The sequence below is a fragment of the Pongo pygmaeus genome, chromosome 12 (assembly GCF_028885625.2).
Source record: "Pongo pygmaeus isolate AG05252 chromosome 12, NHGRI_mPonPyg2-v2.0_pri, whole genome shotgun sequence".
In the NCBI taxonomy this organism is placed as follows: Eukaryota; Metazoa; Chordata; class Mammalia; order Primates; family Hominidae; genus Pongo; species Pongo pygmaeus.
The window spans coordinates 62,020,176-62,040,217 of record NC_072385.2 but is presented as its reverse complement, the minus strand read 5'-3'; the positions used below and the strand labels follow the sequence as shown (position 1 = coordinate 62,040,217).

At 47.8% G+C, this 20,042-nt stretch overlaps 1 protein-coding gene across 16 annotated transcripts in view; it reads left to right on the top strand.

The window, feature by feature from the left end:
* Positions 1-20,042, top strand: part of DYSF (dysferlin) — a 232,878-nt gene that overhangs the window by 62,937 nt on the left and 149,899 nt on the right. For all 16 annotated transcript variants that reach the window (XM_054475263.1, XM_054475258.1, XM_054475261.1 and 13 more), the window contains 8 exons: positions 160-222; positions 964-1,014; positions 4,144-4,174; positions 4,756-4,871; positions 10,162-10,288; positions 12,217-12,320; positions 19,046-19,114; positions 19,293-19,336. In XM_054475263.1, the coding sequence (XP_054331238.1) occupies positions 160-222; positions 964-1,014; positions 4,144-4,174; positions 4,756-4,871; positions 10,162-10,288; positions 12,217-12,320; positions 19,046-19,114; positions 19,293-19,336 (605 nt within the window). The remainder of the gene's footprint in view (positions 1-159; positions 223-963; positions 1,015-4,143; positions 4,175-4,755; positions 4,872-10,161; positions 10,289-12,216; positions 12,321-19,045; positions 19,115-19,292; positions 19,337-20,042) is intronic.

Sequence of the window (20,042 nt, the reverse complement as noted above, 5' to 3'; positions counted from 1 at the left end):
CACCCCAGAACTTATCCAATCCCCAGAACTGAGCCCAATCCACATTTTCTGAGGGGACTAAACTGCTAGGCATGGAGGCTTGGGGGTGGTGGTCCTCCCTCTCCCTGGCCTGAGGGGTCAGCAGGCACTGCTATGTCTCCCTTTGCTCTGAACCAACAGACTCTTTTCTTCAACTTGTTTGACTCTCCTGGGGAGCTGTTTGATGAGCCCATCTTTATCACGGTATGTCTCAGCAGTCAAAGTGTTCTCCGTGGGCTGTATGTATGCACATAGGTGTCAGTGCACACGTGTGTGTGTGTGATTGTGCACGTGTGTGCATGTGCATGTCAGTGTGCATGTGTGTGTGTGCCTGTCGGTGTGTATGTGAGTATGTGCGTGAGAGGGAGGCGTGTTAAAGCCTGACACGTGGATGATGTGGAGTAACTCACAGTCAGGCTCTACGGGTCACAGAAACGCCTGCAACAGCTCAGCTGGGAGGCAGCAGCCGCGGGAGACCCCACTGCTTAGCATCCCCCTGGGGCCTCAGGTCAGGGTCCTTAAATCACTTGTGGCAATGAACATTTAAGTTTCCATCTTATTTTGTTAATCCACGTGTCTGCTTCTGACCGAGATTCTCTTTCTCTGGGCCTTGGCTCTTCCCCCATCTCCTCTGAAGGGCACTGCAGCCTAGTGGCTGAAAGTGTAGGCTCCGGCACTAGAGTGGATTCCAGCTCTGTCTATGCTGTGTAGGGGTTGTGTGTTTCTCTACAAGTCTCTGTGCCCCTATTTCATCTGTGAAATGGGGATAATGACAGTATCTGCTGATGGGGTTCCTGTGAGGGCTAAACCTTGCTTAGAACAATCTCTGGAATTGAGTAAGTGTGAAGTGTTGACAGTTATTGTTTGGGAGGGAAGAGCTATTGGGTTGGCCGTGTGGGCCACGTGTTCCCTGTGAATGTGAGTTTCCGTGATCTTTCTCTGCAGGTGGTAGACTCCCGTTCTCTCAGGACAGATGCTCTCCTCGGGGAGTTCCGGGTAATTGCTTATTTTCTATGAAAGCAGTCAGTTCTCACTTCTCGGTGTTGGTGGAGCCTCTGTGGACCACGGGCAGGGGCTGGCACTCCAGAGATCCTGTGTTTCTCTGCTTTGGGAAAATATAATTTCAAAAAACAACGCCAAGTCCTCTGCACAGCATCTCCTTTCACCCCAGAAAACCTCTCCACAAAGGTAGAAGAGAAAGAAAGCACTTTTTATCATTCAAGAGGCCTTAAACCAGAGTGAGATGCACATCACAGGCAATGATCCGATAAGATGCTGCAAAGACAGAAAGAAATCTCACTCTAATTTAGCCAGCGGGTCCAACCGATTGCCCACTACATACGTTCTCAAGAGAAGCTATGCCCTGCCCTCAGGTCAGGGGACTTTACATTTCAGACCTCCTGAGAATGGCATTTGTATACTAAAGCTGACAAATGGCTTATTTAGTTTCTTAAAAAGATGTACAGCACCTTTGGTCACACCGAGTTCATCCCAAAGTCACCTGGTAATCGGGGTGAACATCTATGTTAGCTAATTTGTTGTGTCCAGAAGACCAAACAAAAATCAAACTCATATTTTTATGACAGGAAGTAGTTTTACAACTTGGAGCAAAGTGCCCACGGGAGTTAGGCTCCTATCTTCCCACAGAAGCTGGGACACAGGGGAGCCATCTCCCTTGGTGTTTACATTTCAGACGTCCTGAGAATGACATTTGTATACTAAAGCTGACAAAAGGCTTATTTAGTTTCTTAAAAAGATGCATTTCAAAGAGACAGGGAAAGTGTAATATATTTACAAGTTTTCTAAGGTAAGTGTTCTGACAAAAAGAGAGGGGAGGGAAGTACTTCTTCCCTTATTTCCAACAAGCAGAATCAAGACCCTTATTTGTAATTTGGATTTTCCCACACCTCTGGGAAGGCAGTGTGAGAGCTGAGTTTGGGCAGCCCTCCTCCTCATCCTGGCCATCTTGGGCCAGTGAGACCCAGCGCTCTCTGCCCTGACATCACTCTCGCTCTGGGATGGGAGTGGGGTTCAGACATGGATCCCTGGGGGAGGGAGAGGCAGTGGAGAGAGGGGAACCCTGCCCCAGCCTCCTCACTTGTCCCAGACAGTCCAGAAGTGAATAGTTCTGTTCCGAGAACTGAGAGCCAATGGATTTGACAGATTACGTAAAGGTAACTAGTAATTGCACAGATCAAAGGAGACCTGTATGATTGTTTTTTTTTTTGAAATGGAGTCTTGCTCTGTTGCCCAGGCTGGAGTGCAGTGGTGCGATCTCAGCTCACTGCAACCACTGTTTCCCGGATTCAAGCGATTCTCCTGCCTCAGTCTCCCAAGTAGCTGGGATTACAGGCGTGCGCTACCATGCCGGGCTAATTTTTTTTTTTTTTTTGGTATTTTTAGTACAAACGTGGTTTCATCATGTTGGTCAGGCTGGTTTTGAACTCCTGACCTTGTGATCTGGTCGCCTTGGCCTCCCAAAGAGTTGGGATTACAGGCATGAGCCACCGTGCCTGGCCTGCGTGGTGTTTTAATGTAATTTGATGTAATTATTATTAATTTTCTCATTTTGAAATTTTCAAGGATTTATCAAAAGGAAAGAAAGAGCACAAGCTTATTTTACCCTCTCCCCTCTATCCAAGTATACCATGCCTTCCTTCTTTAAATGTGTATTTTAAATACGAATTTAAAATAAGGGTCTTGATTCTACCTGTTGTCAGAACAGTTACCTTAGAATTATTCATTCTGCTCAATAAATAATTGCTGGGACCAGGTGTGGTGGCTCATGCTTGTGACCCCAGTGCTTTGGGAGGCCGAAGTGGGCAGATCACTTGAGGTCAGTAGTTCAAGACCAGCCTGGCCAACATGGTAAAACCCCGTCTCTACTAAAAATACAAAAATTAGCTGGGTGTGGTGGTATGTGCCTGTAATCCTAGCTACTCGGGAGGCTAAGGCAGGAGAATCGCTTGAACTTGGGTGGCAGAGGTTGCAGTGAGCCAAGATCGCACCATTGCACTCCAGCCTGGACGACAGAGCAAGACTCCATCTCAAAAAAAAAAAAAAAAAAAAAATTGCTGGGTTGGACCCGATGGCTAGATCAGTGGGTGAGATTTCTTTGTCTTTGCGCTGTCTTCTCAAATCATTGCCTGTGGGAAGAAGTCACAAGATAAAAAACTAAGTCTGTTTACCTGGAGAAGCATTTTTTAAAAGAATGAGCTTGAGCCTGAGTCATTCTGTAGCAAATTAAATCTTAATTATGTTTTGAGTCTCTTTGCATTCTTGTTCTGAGAACCCAAGGGTTAAGTCAAAAAATTATTTTACTTGTATCTAATTATAAAAGTAATCTATGATTTAAAAAAATAGATGACTTTTTAGAGCTGTTTTAGGTTCACAGCAAAAATTGAGTGGAATGTACACAGTTCCCATATACTCCCTGCTCCCCACCCCCACTGCCCCCTGCAGCCTTCCCCACTGTCATTATCCCAATCATCTATGGATTTTTAATAGAAAATCGTAAAACACAGGAAGGAATAAAAAATGAAGTAAAAATCATCCAAATCTACCATGCAGGGATAACATAGTCCTATTGTGCTGAATTTCCTTTCCTTTTTTTTTCTTGAGACGGATTTTTGCTCTTGTTGCCAAGGCTGGAGTGCAATGGCATGATCTCAGCTCACTGCAACCTCCACCTCCTGGGTTCAAGCGATTCTCTTGCCTCAGCTTCCCAAGTAGCTGGAATTACAGGCATGCGCCACCACACCCGGCTAATTTTTTTTTTTTTTGTATTTTTAATAGAGATGGAGTTTCACCATGTTGGTCAGGCTGGTCTTGAACTCCTGACTTCAAGTGATCCACCCGCCTTGGCCTCCCAAAGTGCTGGGATTACAAGCATGAGCCACCACGCTCAGCCTCCTTTCCTCTTTCTTTTCTGTACATAAGCATTCTTTACCAAACTGGGATCAAAATATATTTCACTTTCTTTTCATGTAGTATCAAATGTTGACTGCCTGTGTTTCCAAATGTTCTTCAAAAACATGGTTTTTAATGGAATTGTATGATGCACCACACTTTATTTAACACTTTGGCGGCAAGAGTTTGATTTGTGTCTCCTCTCATTGATTGCAGATGGACGTGGGCACCATTTACAGACAGCCCCGTGAGTTCTCACCACTTTGGCCGTATCCTTGCATTTTGGTTCTGGAGGCTGATTGGGGACACTCATTTGGGATCCTCACTGTCCCTCCTGGGGGTTTTACAATCTAGAGGAAGGGTTTGATCTTGGGAGAGAAAGCAGGTCATTCATCCTCCATGTGAGACAGGCCCTTGGGAGGGTGTAACACTTGCCTGTGTCTCTGTTGGCCCATTTAGGGAGGCTAGATATGAAAGGCCCCATTACTGGAGACTGGGTTCATGGCAGACAGGGACAGGTCGTTTGGGTGACAAACCAGGATTTCTCCTCACCCTGGTTTCCATTCTGATCTGGTCACTTCCTGAAGGGGAGGAAAATGGCCTTGGGTTTGGCTCTGCCAGCCTCTTACAGGGGTTTCTGTTAATATTTCTGACTCTGACCACATGAACACTCAAAGTACCTTTTGATTCTAAAATCTGAGTCCTGCGCTCATGGCCCAGTGGATGAGTCCTTTATCTCCCCTGTGCAGTCCATCCTGGGCTCCTGGATGTGGCCACAGGCTGGGGTCTTCTGATTCTGGGATCGCCAGTGGATGTTGTCTCTCTTAGGGCACGCCTATCTCAGGAAGTGGCTGCTGCTCTCAGACCCTGATGACTTCTCTGCTGGGGCCAGAGGCTACCTGAAAACAAGCCTTTGTGTGCTGGGGCCTGGGGACGAAGCGCCTGTGAGTACATTTCCCTGGGTCTTCCTCACGGTCCCCCACGCAGCGCTTGGTGGTGGAGGCACAAAACCACAAACAAAAACTCTATTTTTTTTTCTGATATAAAAAAATACGTGGTAATTAATGAGAAATGTAGAACATGTAGAAAGGTATCAATGAAAAATGAATGCTCTGGGTGCAAGGTATTAATAAAAAATGAATCACTCATAATCCTACCACTCCGAGAGACCTATTATTATCTCATTGCACATCCCTCTGGAAGGATATACACACATATTTTTCTTTTTGCAACAGTGAGATTATTCTATATATATTATATTGTGACTTGAATTTCATTGCCTAAGAATGTATCATGCTCATCTCTACATGTCAGTAAGTAAAGTTATAAGTTGGAGGTGGTAAGAATGAGAAAAGTGTTGGCAGCAGGAGAGGTATCTGCATCTTTGTATGTTTGAGAAGAGGAAAAAAGGTTTGGAATCATCTTTGTGGGAGAGGAATGAGGGGTTAGATTTAATGAAAGGATTTCTGCACAAACACCAGAGCACCCACTCTGGGTTGGATGCTTTGTCTGTAGTGGAGCCACTTGCCTCATGCTGCTCAGCAGCGCAGAAGCAGAAGAGAGGCAGGTGGGTGGTGGACGTGTTGGGTGAGGGAAAGCCAGGAGTGCTGAAGGTCAGGGGTGAGGTAATTGAATATGGCTGATGGCATTGTGCAGGGAGGGAGAGGAGGACAGGGCCCCTGGGGTCTCCTGCCATGCCTCGTGTCCCCCCCATCCTCACCACACGCTGGCTCCTTGGCCACCTGGACTTGCTGCTTGGATGAATGTGGGTTTCTGTTTCTCCACTCAGCTGGGCCCCGGGTGCTGTCCGCCTCTTCCTTTACCTGGGTGTAGTTTACTCCTTATCTAATTCTCCTCATCTCCTTACTCCTTATCTCTCCTGGCTGTTCCCAGATTTTCTTCCTTTTCCTAAGCTCCAACCTCAGCTTCCCTTGGAGAGGCAGAGCTGCACAGTGATGAGTGGTGAGAGCTCTGGGAGCTCCCGTGGTCCTCAGCTCGCCCCTCATCTTCATCCGCCTTCCCTCCCTTCCTCCGCCCCTCCTGCTGCATTATCCCACCACCTCCTTGGCCATGACCTCACATCCTCCACTGTCTTCTTTAGCCTCCTCTTTCTGCTCTCTTCTCACACTTGTCTCCTCTGCCTCCAGCTCCATGATCTGTACCAGGCTCAAGATTTCCCCATCCTAAATCACCCCTTCCTTGACCCATTTCTCCCCACCCCTCCTCTCCGCTAATATTTTCTCTCTCTCCTACTGCTGGTCATCACCAACTTCTTGAAAGGGTGCACTGCATCCCCCTTTTTCCACTCCATTACCAGCTGCTCATTCCTTCTCTTCTTCAGTAGGAATCCCACCACTTCCCCTCCCTGAAACCACTGGTGTAAGGGTCACTCATTACCGTAGCTTAGGAGCTCTCCTCTGTTAGTCTGCACCACTGCTCCATAGCGTTCGATTCTGGAGCCCACGCCTTATTTGAAACTGTCTCCTCCCTTAGCATTCATGACTCTCCTTGCTCCTTTTCCAGTGGGTTCTTCAAATTCGATGTTGCAGTTCAGTCCCTGTTCCTTTGCTGTGTCCTGCCCCCCACTGTTGAGGAGTCCATCTCTTTCAGACACCACCTGAGACTTGTAAATTGCTCTTCTCCAGCCTGGATCTTCTGAGCTCTGGATGCTCAGTTTCAGTTGCCTTGTCATCAGGCCATATTAACGTGTCCCTTAGGCCCCTCTAACTTATTATAGTAAATCTAACTTATTATAGCAAAGCCTGGTATCATTTGCTGCCCACTCCCCACACCTGTTTCTAGTCCTGTATTAGGTGACATCTTAGGCAATTGCATGGTTATCCACTTAGTCCCCCAAACCAAAGGCCAGAGTTTCATTCTTTATCCCTCAGTCCCCATGCAAGCAGTTGGCCAGTCTTGTTGGTGTGAAAACCTCAGTGGACGCCTCTTCTTTTTCCCATCCCAAGACCCGAGTTTGAGGCCCGGCTCCCACTCTCTCTCACTTGGGTCTCTTTGTGAATTACAATATAGGTTCAGCTGGTGTAACAAAGATGCCCCAGATAATAGGCATTAAGGACAGATGTTTATTTCTCTCTCATGAACGCCACAGTCCAGAATTGGCACAGTGCTTTGGCAATGATCAGAGGCCCAGCCTCCTGGTCTTTTCTCCACTGTGATCATTATGCAGCCTCCGTCACACGGCCCAAGATAGTTGCTCCAGTTCCCATCACCATGTCTGTCTTCCAGCCAGGGAAATGGGAATAAAGGACAATGGAGGCCACATCTCTTCCTTCAAAGGCATGATCCAGAAGTTGTACACATTTATGCTTAGGTCCCATTGACCAGAACTTAGTCACATGGCCACATCTAACTACAAGGGAGCCTGGGAAATAAAGTCCATCCTAATGCTGTCCAGCTAAAAATTGAGGGGTTTGTTAGAGGAGGCAGAAAAGACTGGATTTGGGGGAACAACTAGCAGTTTCTGCCATCCCTCCTAAGTGTCTTCTGAGGTCTCCTAACTTCTTATGTTATACTTCTCCACCTATCCCCACCTTATCACCAGTCATCTTTTTTTGTTTGTTTGTTTTGAGACAGAATCTTGCTCTGTCACCGAGGCTGGAGTGCCGTGGTACAATCTCGGCTCACTGCAACCTCTGCCTCCCAAGTTCAAGCAATTCTCCTGCCTCAGCCTCCTGAGTAGCTGGGATTACAAGCGTGCACCACCATGTCTGGCTAATTTTTGTATTTTTAGTACAGATGGGGTTTCACCATGTTGGTCAGGCTGGTCTCAAACTCCTGACCTTGTGATCCACTCCTCTCGGCCTCCCAAAGTGCTAGAATTACAGGCGTGAGCCACCGCGCCTGGCCACCAGTCATCATTTTTAAACCCAGGTAGAATCATGCACATCTTCTCTTACAAAACATCCAGTGACTTCCCATTGCTTTTAGGATAGAGTCCAAGATCCTCAGCATGACATTCAAGGCCATTGACATTTGGCCTCAGCCTAGTTTCCCAGTACTACTTGCTGTTATGTATCTTCATGGGCCCCATCTTTGGCCACACCAGATGATGTGACTCTTTCCAGAATGCTCTTCCATCCCTCTCCGGCCTTTTCCCCTGCTGGAATGCCTTCCCTCTCTTTGCCTACCAGACCCAATTTATTCTTCCAGACCCAGTTCAGATGCTACTTCCTCCCTGAAGCTTGCCTCGTCTTCCAGGAAAATTTATTGGTCTTTCCTTTGGGCCACCACCCAGCCCTTTGGTAGTCTAATCAGCTTATGTGTCTGTCTTCATCACCGAGATTCAGTTTCTTGATGATGGGGACAATATAGCAAATGTGATATCTTTTATCTCCCCTCTTGCCTAGTACAGCAGGTCTTGTACACAGTAGGTGCTCAATCAGTGCTTATCGTCTAGGGGAATAGACATTTTTATGGATGCCTGAAAGATGATTGTTTTCTTCTGACATGAGCTGAGGAGAATAAACACAGAACACATCCCTTTGGGCACGCTGTGATATGGGCATTCTGGGATTGAGTGTTTTGCAGCAAGGATCCTGAAGCAGGTTTCTACCTGTCAAGTGTGACTGAGTGAGAAATGGGGTGAGGCTAGTCCAGGCAACTGTCCAAGGAGTTGGCTGCTGGGCACAGCCTGACCTTGCTATTCTCCTGTCCCTTCGCTGCTCAGTAGCCCAAGAGCAGCCACCAGATCTTTTGTTTGTTCCTCCAGCTGCCAACTTCCCCATGTGCAAGGGCCTCTGCATGAGTTGCCTCCTCGTCTGGATGCCTCCACCTGTTGCTCATCATCCAGGTCTCAAGCTGGGAAGCATTTCTGACCCCACCTCAGTATGGTTACAAGCCCCCTTGCTCTGTGCTCTCCAAGCACGTGTGTTCTGCTTCCAGCCTGTGTTAAACCTTAGCTTTCTTATCTGTAAAGTGGGGGCATTCTAGGCCCTTGCACCCAGAGCATCATCTGTGGGCAAGCAGCGTGGGCATCACTTGGACACTTGTTGAAATGCAGAATCTTGGGCCCCACCCCAGACCTGCTGAACTAGAACCTGCATTTTAGCTGGAATGCACAGCAGTGGTCTAGAAGACACTGATTCTCAGCCTCTGTTGCCAGTTGGAATCATCTGGGAAGCTTTACAAGCCACTGCTTCATGGGTACTCTCTCCCAGAAATTCTGTTTTAATTGGTCTAGGGTGTGACCTCGGCTTCCCAGGTGAGTCTTTTCTTTTCCTTTTTTTTTTTTTTTGAGACGGGGGCATCTCACTTTGCTGCCCAGGCTGGAGTGCAGTGGTGCAATCTTGGCTCACTGCAACCTCTGCTTCCCAGGTTCAAGCAATTCTCCCATCTCAGCCTCTGAGTAGCTGGGACTACAGGTGCATGCCACCATGCCTGGCTAATTTTGTATTATTTGGTAGAGACGGGGTTTCCCCATGTTGGCGAGCTGGTCTTGAATTCCTGACCTCAGGTGATCTGCCTGCCTCGGCCTCCCAGAGTGCTAGGATTACAGGCGTGAGCCACCACGCCCGGCTCTCCCCAGGTGTTTCTAATGTGCAGCCAAGTTTGAGACCCACTCAAGGTGGGGTGCTATGAGGATTAAATGAGAGAGTGCATACACATCAATGCATGTGGGATGTGATTTTTGTTATTACTGTTCCAAACACAAGACACAGGACATGTTATTGGATTCGTTTGCTGAAAGTCTGTTTTCCCTGCATGATAGTCAGCTCCATGGGAACAGGGTGCTTATTCATGTCGTCCCCTTATTCATTGCCATATTTCCTGCCCTTCAGCACCATACAGACACCTAGTAGTCACTCAGTAGCTAATGGCTGGGTGAATGAACACCTGCATGTTATCGAAGATAGAGTGGCCAGCTTAGACCTCGGTTACTATCGTACTATGTTTTAACTGGGAGGTGGGGGAGAGCGGGAAGGAGACTGAGGTTGGTGGAATGCTTGCTGTGTGCCACATGCATTTACATCATTACTGGAGATGTTCCTTGTACAGTCCTGGAAGGTCAGTATCATGGTCTCTGCTGTACTCAAGAGGAAGCTGAGGATCAGGTGAAGGACCTTGCCTGAGACCACGCAGTAGTAAGTGGCAGAGCGCAGTCTACCTTACTGCAGAATGCAGTATTTATGTGGCGAAGGTGGAACTCTTAGAAAAGGAAAGTAAAACCCTGTGCTTAGGAGTGCGTGAAGGAATCATATTTGGTTTTCTTTGTAGCTGGAGAGAAAAGACCCCTCTGAAGACAAGGAGGACATTGAAAGCAACCTGCTCCGGCCCACAGGCGTGGCCCTGCGAGGAGCCCACTTCTGCCTGAAGGTCTTCCGGGCCGAGGACTTGCCGCAGAGTGCGTGGGGCGCGCCCTTGGGTGGGAGGTCTGCAGGAGGCTGGAGGTGCAGGGCTGGTGAGGGTGGGCGATGGCGGGCGGGGTCAGCTCCCTGGGGGAAGGAGAGGCATCTAGGAAAACAATCAGAATTTAATGAAAAGTAATCAGTGCTGGTGGAGTTACAAAGATTCAAGAACTCTTGAGAGTAATAGCTGCCTCTCAGCTCCATTCCAGTGTCCTCTGGGCCTGGTCTGGCAATATTTGGCCACTCTGTGGACCCATTTTCTTGGTTCTCATTGAGAAGTTAGCACCATCTGGACTCTATTCTGGCCTTAGGGCTGGCTCTCACTGATTTTCCCTCCCTCTATGAGGAAGCCCGTCCTGCTAGTGGCAGAGCTGGGCTGGGGAGCAGTTGCTCTAATGTTGGAAGGGTTTGCATGAAGGACTCCTGGGGCCCACTGTCTTCACAGATGAAGGACACAGATCCACAAGGTGACCCACCATCCTAGCTTGCCTGAGACTGTCCTGGTTTTAGCACTGAAAGTGCCTGTTCCAGGAAACCCTGCAGTTTCTGGCAAACTGGGACAGTGGGCACCCGACTTGCAACCATCTCTTCCTCCCAGGAAGGCCAGTGTGGCCACTGCCTGGTTTCTCACAGTGGTTGGCCCGGTAGTAGACCCTTCTGTGTGTTTAGTCAATGCTGGGGAATTATACCGAATATTCTAGAGCTCTGGTTATCAACCTGGGCTGATAGTAAAATTCCCTGGGAAGATTCAAAACGGTCCAAATGCTGGGGCCCCACCTCCAGCATTTTAGATTGACTCAAGTTAGGGCAGGGCTCAGCATTGGTAGGGTTTAAAGGCTCCCCAGGTTGTTCTGTGGTGAGGCCCCGTTGTGAGCCACTATTTTAGAGCATGCATTAACACAACCAAGCCACTGTCCACAGCAGAGTCAGTAAGAAGGTTTGCAACTTGGGTCGCTGGTTACAACTTTTCCATAAAGATTATTGAGAGTTTCTGCTTTGGCTGCTGACATCAAGAAATGAAATGTACAAGCTTACTTGGACCAAATCCTGAAGAAAGCCTGTAAATAAGTAATGGGTATTAATTCCGTACTAAAACACATTCTGAAAAATATTCTGCACTTATTGATTCCAACTAAAGTGAGGCTGGTGAACTTCAAGAAGGGCGTGGGGAAATAGAAATGTTTGCTTTTCTTAAGGTGAAAGAGCTTTGTGTTGAATTCCCTGCAATGTTGTTTACAAAAAACCAAAATTGATGGGCAAACAGATCATAAATGTTTGCTAATTGTTGTTGCCTTTTGTATTCATGTAGATATTAGCTAGCGTATAATCTTTAACTATCCCCCTCCACTCACTCACTCATATGTCTATAAACATAACATGCTTCATACACATACACATATCTATCTATCTTTATCTACATATATAAATAATCTGGCTGATTCAAAAAATAATTGGTTTGGGGCAGCATAGATTAAAATCTTAAAAAAAAAACAACAGAATTGACTTCTTGGTTAATCTCAGGTAAATCGCTGCGCTAATAGATTTAAAGGAAAATGTCAACCAGGCACCAATAATGGGATATTGTTATAACAACTGCCAGTCCTTTTCTGAGTACTTACTGCCCTTAGTGATGTAGAGTTCTAATTAGTCAGGCAGATAGATTTGATCTGAAAGGCTTTGAATGCAGGGCAGGGACAGTGAACGAGCTGTTTGGGACTGGTGACAAAGTGGCCCGGAGCTCTCAGGAGTTGCTGCTCTGAGACAGTCCTCCCTCTGGGGGAGCTCCTGGGCTGAGTCCCTGTGTGAAGGGGCCAAAGCTTCTTGCTCAGGTAGTCCCAGGACTGCCTGGAGACAGATGGGGGATAGTCAGGGTTTTGGAGGAGAAACAGCAGGTAGGCAGTGACTGGTGTGTCCCTCTTCCCAGTGGACGATGCCGTGATGGACAATGTGAAACAGATCTTTGGCTTTGAGAGTAACAAGAAGAACTTGGTGGACCCCTTTGTGGAGGTCAGCTTTGCGGGGAAAATGGTAAGGAGCAAGGGAGCAGGAGGGTTCTCTCGGGAGGGGACTTCCTGGTGCCCTGTGGACGGTGCCGGGTGAGAGCAAGACAGAGCGAGGCGCCCCCACCAGAGGTGTGTGCACAAGGAGGGGCTGATCCTGGTGTGTGGTGAGACACCCACATAGGCCCAGCTCTCAGGGGCTGCCCCGCACACGAATGTGGACAGTTCTGCCTGGGGGTGTCCCAGACAGACACATAGATGCGGATGGCCCAGGAGAGGATGTCGGACAGTGGATAGCAGAGGAACATTTGGGGGAAAATGGAGCAACAGCATGGAAACCAGACATGAAGGCATAAAGATAGGGAAACTATATTTTAAAGATGTGGGATAAAAACATAATGATTATTTTAAAATGTTGTGGGGGTAGTTGGGCAGAGAAAGATCCCTCTGGTGGGCACCCTAGCCTCTTCCTTGCAGCCCACCTTCCTGCCCTGAGGCGGGGCTGTGGCTCCAGTCCCTGCTGACTTCTGTCCCAGCCCTTCTCTCCACACAGGCTGCCCACCCCCCCAGTGTCTGTGCACCCCCCACAGGCTTTCCTGGCAGCCCCAGCGCTCCCAGGCTTCAGCCATCACCTCTCTGCCGATAACTCCGTAGCTCTCTGACCCCTCCCTTCAACCCCAGGCCTCTCTGTGCCTCTAAACAGCTCTGCCTGCTGCCCCTCTGAGCCCTGGAGGGAGTCATTTTCTCTGCACAAACTGCCCCATATCCAAAAGCCTCTGTCTTAACCAGGTACAACTATCAAAGGCAGAAAATGTGGACCTGCCTTGATTCTTCTCTCTTTTTTCTCTCTCCACATCCCACATGCCATCTCTAGCTTTTGACTTTAAACTTGTCCCCAGGGCCCATCCCTACCTCATGCCCCCATAGCCACTGCCAGCTCTTCCCAGGAGCATTCCCTTGTTTCTCACCTCATGGCATTGAATTTTTGAACAGCCCAGGCCATTTGTCCAAGTACTGGATTTGTTCGATGGTTTCCTTCTGTTGTTTAACTTGTTTCTCTGGCTCCTCTCTTTCCTGTAAACTGGAAGTTAGGTCTATAGACTCCATTAGATTCAGATGAAGTATTTTGGCAAGAACTCAGCATAGGTGATGTTCTGCATGTCATATGGCATCACAGCAGGGAGCCATAATATCAGGTTGTCCTATCATCAGGGATGATCACCTGATCACACAGTTAAAGTGGTGCCTCCAGACAGCTCCCTTATAAAAGTAAATCTTCCCACTTTGTAATTAGCAAGTAAACTGTGGGTGATATCTTGGTACTGTACAGATATCCTACTTCTCAGCTACCTCTTACCTAATGGTCTAAGCATCCATTGACCTTCCTGTCTGAAGAAGTCATTTAGTTGGGACTGCAAAGTGGTGATTTTCTCATTATCATTCTTTTTCTCTTGATTAGCCAACATTTTTTTCTGTAAAGAAGAGCTTTCTCCCTCCTGCTTCATTGAGTATTAGTATGGACCTCAATACTTTTTATTTCTAATGTGTTATATCAGTCATTATTGTGTTGATGTATGAATTATACTGAAGGTGGCCATCAGGAACCCGTTTGAGCTGGGCTCTCTCTCCTCAGAGACTAGCACAGGGTCCCAGTGAAAATGTACACGGGGATGTAATGCAGATTTTAAACTCGTTCATGTGGAGGTGTAAATGCTTACTGCAGATCCTCACCTGAGTGCAGATTTTGGTGTGGGCTTAGGGTCCAGGTCTTACGCCCTGTGCCTGGCATCAGGAGGAATGAGGACAGCTGCTTGAAGGTAGGAAGGAAACAGGAAGCTGTGGCTGTACGTTTTTGTGGGACATGAGTTCCAAGGACTAGGATTAATTTTTCCACTTGACACTTGGGGAAATTCATGTCCTGAGATTGTTCGTATTTCGCATTCCCAACATGGAAGGTATTTCGGTGGTGGCTAGAACCAAGACCAATGTGCCTTCACATTCATTGGAACTAAGCCTCAGAGGTCCGGGGCTCCTGGCTGCTCCTGGCTTCTCCTGGGTCCCTGCCAGCATCTTTGATCTCCCTGGGTCTTCTGTTCTGAGATGCCCTTGGCTGGCCCTGGGGATTTCTTTAGGAATGTACCAGTGTCTAGGGGGAGGTGAAAGGACAAAGGCGGCCAAGGCAAGGCACTGTATACAGTGGATGGGTATTTGGGCTTATGCAAGAAGCTGCACCTCCCATTTTTCCTCTAGAAGGAGGTGGAGGGAGTTGAAGAATGACCTTATGGTGAAGGAGGCAGCTGGAATGCTCCATCTTGAAAGTCTCAACCTGGCCAGCCTCCTCGGTGGGCCCCAGGCCTTTGTGTCCTCTCTGCGCTGAGCCACCTCCTTGTGGCCTCCCCCCTTCTGCTGCTCTTATGGCGTGTCTCATTCTGCCTGTCTCTCTCTTTTAGCCTGCTTGCGTGTCCCTTTTCTCTCTTTACATCCTAAGCTGAAGAGCCCTGAGGTTACATTCTGTGTGCCCACCCACCCCAGCTGGCCTTCTTTGCATTTCCCCTTATGAACACCTGGTGGCAGTATTATCCAAGATGTGAACCATACTTGATTTGGCCAAGTTCCTAAGAAGATAGGAGTGTGGGAGAGTGTGTGCGACTGTGCACTTCATGGTATGGAAGAAAGAAAAGGTAGGTACTTGTAGGGCAGGACAGGAAGTTTTAAAACAACTTTTTTTTTTTCTGAATTCAAGAATAAAACCCATTAATTGCAAAAAATTCAAAAAAATCAGAGAAAAGGAAAACAACAAAAACTCCCACTGCACCATATTCTGTACCCTGCACCACCCTGGAGAGAATTACTGATAACATTGGCTTGTACTAGTATGTTTTCTCTCTTTAGCTCCCACTACCCTCTTACCTCCCCTCTTCCCACTTGCTGGAAAAAAATAATGAAAATATTGATTTTCATTATTCAAGGATTCTGTATTTGCCAATTTGCCTACTCACTAAAATGTATTTGCAAGCCCCAAATCAACACTCATGGCACTTTAGTGATGATTTGTGGACACTTTCAGGGCTTTGAAAAATTTGAGTCTCCCAGCACGTATGTTGGTTGCTGAGGTTGAATAAGGTGACTCTCTGCCTCCCTGCTCCAGCTTTCATGGAGTAAATACGACGTGTCCATGATCAAAGGACATGTATTTACTCTGTGAGAGTTGAAACAGGGAGGCAGAGAGTCTCAAAACATGATACTACACAGGACACGTATCAAAGGACACAGACAAAATACATGTCCTTTGATACGTGTCCTGTGTAGTCTCATGTTTTTCACATTTTTGTGCCTTTTCTTGGTGACTTCGCTGTTTAAAATGGCCCCAAATGTCATGCTGAAGTGCTGCCTGGTGTTCCTCAGCTCAAAAAGGCTGTGATGTGCCTTACGGAGGAAGTACGTGTGATAGGTAAGCTTCCTGCAGGCTTGAGTCACAGTGCCGTTGGCTGTGAGTTCAATGCTGATGACTCAGCTGTGTATATTGAAAAGTAAGGTGTCCTTCAACAGAAGCACACATAAGCCAAGGTTATGTATTGATCAGTTGACAAAAACGTTGTGACAGAGGCTGCCAGGAATTTAACCTTGCTTCTCCTCTGGGGTAATGAGTCAGTATTCACTAATTCAGGGTTCATGGTGACCTTATAGATGTAACTACCATGAATAATGAGAATCAACTATATACACGCAGTTTGGTAAACTGCTTGTGTTGTCTCATCTTTTCTCAGGTTATTAAATAGTCATTGAAATGATTTTTTTTGATCGCTGCATAATATTCTGTCAGATGAGGATACCATAACATTTGACCTATTTTTTGGATATATATAATTCCAATTTTCCTCTTTTATAAACAATATTGTGACAAACATCAGCATACAGGAATCTTCATCCACACTCTGATTGCTTTTCTATAGGGAAGTTTCTAGTATTGGGGCTGCTAAGCCAGAGGGCTTATTTTTAAGTATTTGTTACAGATGGGCAAATAGCCTTCCAGAGAGAGTGTGCTAATAATACTCCACTGGGGAGTGAAGGAAGGTAAAGAAAAAAGGTAAAGGAAGAAAAAAAGAGAAGCAGAGGGAGAGGAAGAAGCAGCAATGGTGTGGCCCTGGCTGAGTGCCTGTGGGTGGAACAGGATGGGGGAAGGCTGGCAGGGATCTCTGGGGCCAGAGGCAGTGCTGGCTGGGGTGTGGCAGATGGACCAGCTGCTGTTCAACCCCCAGACCCACATCCCGGTGAAGGCAGCCAGGTTGAAGTGTTTGCGATGGAGGAGGGCTAGATGCCTGGGGCAGGGGCTGAAGCAGCCCGTGTGCATCCTGTGTGTGTGTTGGGGCAGCTTGTGCCTTTGTGCCTTCTTATTCCAGGGACCTGGGGCACAGAGTTCGCAGGGCCACTCAGCTGGGTCTTGTTAAAGTGTCTTTTATTTTAAAATTTTGTTTATCTAATTTTTGAATTAGGTAGTACATTTATGCTATCTATCTATCTATCTATCTATCTATCTATCTATCATCTATCTATCTATCCTGTTTATCTATCCTATCTATCTATCTATCTATGTATCTCTCTACCTATCATGAAAAATCTCCCTCTTGCTCTGTACCCCATCCAACAATCAATCCATTTCTTCCTTCTCAAAGAAAACCACTGCAATTAGTTTCTTTTATATTATTCTGGTTTTGTGACGTACGTGTAAGCAAATATGACTACAGATTCTTTCTTTTTTTTTTTTTTGAGATGGAGTCTTACTCAGTAGCCCAGGCTGGAGTGCAGTGGTGCAATCTCGGCTCATTGCAGCTTCTGCCTCCTGGATTCAGGCGATTCTCATGCCTCGGTCTCCCGAGTAACTGGTACTATAGGCATGTGCCACCACTTCCGGCTTATTTTTGTATTTTTAGTAGAGACAGGGCTTTGCCACATTATCCAGGCTGGTCTTGAACTCCTGACCTCAAGTGATCCACCTGCCTTGGGCTCCCAAAGTGCTGGGATTAAGGCATGAGCCACCGTGCCCAGCCGACTATAGATTTTTGTCTTTTACCTTTTAGCACAAATGGCTGCACATCACACCACTCTGCGCCTTGCTTTTTTCACTTAATCATATAACTTGGAGATTGTTTCATGTCACTACCTAGAGGCATCCTCATTCTGTTTGAGAGCTGTCTAGTACTCCATTGTACGGATGGACCATACTTCATTTAACCTGCTCTCCATTGGTGGACACATGGGTTGTTCCAAATCCTTGCTAGTTCAAGCCATGCTGCAGTGAATAGCCTCACACATATGTCATTCCTCACATGTGCAAGTATTTCTGTAGGATGGGTGTCTAGAGGTAGGATTCATAGGGCAGTGGGAACATGCATTTGAAACTACAATAGATAGTGGCCAATTGTCCTCTGGAGGGGTCAAACTATTTTGTTTTCCCACCAGCAAAACATGAGCATGCAGTTTTCCCATAGCCTTGCCAACAGTGGTCTATCAGACTTTAGAGATTTTTATGAATCTGATGGGTGAGGAATGGTATTTTGTTGGTTTTCTTTGTGTTTCTTTATGAGTGGGATGAAGCATTTTTTTTATATGTCTCAAGGCCTTGCGTCTTCATTCTGTGAACTGTCTCTTCCACTCTTTGCTCTTTCTTCCACTGGATTGGATCGTTGGTCTCTCTTCTTCCCTTACTCCTCTCTTTGCTAACTAACACAAGGGCCAAATCCTGGCACTCAGCCCCACACCCAGCCCTGTGTGGCCTTTGTCTGGGGCTCTTTTTACAAGGAGGAGGGGGAAGGTGGGGGCAGGGGCCAGCACTGGGTGGACCAGGAATGGAGACATCATCCTCACCCCTGGGGACCTGAAGTCTCTGATTTAAGTCAGATGCTCATTAAATGAGATAATGCACATAAAATGCTTAGTGCAATGCAGGGCTTATCATAGTAAATGCTCTGAAAAGGCTGCTCATTATTTTCATGTGTAGAACATGGAAATCTACCAGGATCTGTGTATCTGAAACTGAGTCTTTACCTGCTGCCCCCATGTGTGGGTACAGGATGCCCTGGGGCTGGCTAAGGGGCCTGGTATTCCTTATGGACTCCAAGGTCAGGGCTGGCCTGTGAGCTGCTGGTTTGGATCTGGTTTCCACTCCTGTGAGGTTTCTTGTTTGGGAAAAGCCTGGTCTTTAGGGCAGGGCTGGTTGGAGGCAGACTATGGCTTATAGGATTTGTATCTTCACTGAATTTTCTTTCACTCTCTGACCTCTGTGCATGGCTCCCCTCCCCCATCTCTGATCTCCTAGGGGTCACAGTCTTCCTACATGGTGGATGATCTGGGATAATGGGCAAAAGAGCCTTCTGGGCCATAAGGGCCTCTGGGAAAGCCCGTCTGGACTGGACTCAGGGCCCCCACATTTAGGGTCATGGCCATAATGGGAGGTATGGAGGGGGATTTTCAGCCAGAGGTGTGAGTTAAGGGTAGAAGGGCTGTGGCATTCAGACAACCCACCCCACCGTTACCCGCTCCCCAGCTCTGGGTCTGACCTTCCATTGAGCTTTGTCTCTGCAAAGATTCCCTGTGTCTGAGCCCCCTGCACTAGGCCCCAACCCCAGGGTCTTACACCCAGCCCTAAGGGCAGCCAGCATGGCAGAAAATGGCCACTGGCTGGCATGGTGGCCCCGGGGGAGCCCAGAGTCCCCATGGAGCTCGATCCACTTGTCCCCTCCCTGTGTCTTCTAGCTGTGCAGCAAGATCTTGGAGAAGACGGCCAACCCCCAGTGGAACCAGAATATCACACTGCCTGCCATGGTGAGCCTCCTGCCCCCAGCACACCCAAGGAGGCCCCTGGGGCTCTGGGCTTCAGGAGGTCCAGGGCTCCCGCCTCCCCACGATCCTGCCGTTATCCCAGACTTCAGCTCGGGGTGGGGAGGGGCTGTTCTATCTTCAAAAGGACTCTTCTTCCAACACGCCTCTATTCCCTCCTCAGTTTCCCTCCATGTGCGAAAAAATGAGGATTCGTGTCATAGACTGGTGAGTTCTGAGTCTTGGAGTCTTTAGGGCGGGCTGTCCTGAGGGGATGCTGGGTCCCTCAGTTTCATTCGGCTCAGTGACTGGTAGTAAGAGTGTGAGGGAGAAGTTTCGGGTGAGGTAATGTCCCCTTGGGGTAGCCAGGGATGGAGAGGGTATGGGCAGTTCCTGGGAAGCTTACTCACACCTTCTTGTTGGGAGGTAGGCAGATAAGGAGGAATCATCTCTGAGGGCAGAAGGAGCTGGAAAGGCTTCCTGGAGGAGGTGGGGCAGGTGATGGCCCGGCAGGAGGGGTGGAGTTTTGCTAAGCTCAAGATGAGGACATTCCAGTGAGGAGAGGCTCGCAAACCAAGGGAAGGGGCTGAAAAGAGCAGAGCTTCAGGGAAGATGGGTTGCGGTGCTGCCCTGGGTTGGTGGGATGAAAAGGTGGGGTCCCCAGGCTGGAGGAGCAGACCAGATTGCCTGAGCAGGGGACACCACGGCAGCTGTGCAGCAGCTGAGACAGCAGCTTGCGGGCGTCTTAGAAAGATCACAGCATCTAATACTTGTTGAGCACCTACTAGACACCAAACCTTGTTCCCAGCAAGCACTTGACACGAGTCATCTCTTCTGACCATCAACTCACCGACATCAGTTCACAGATGAGAAGGCAGGTTGGGAAAGATTGAGTGACCCGCCCAAGCTGACAGCTAGCTGGAAAGTAGCTGAG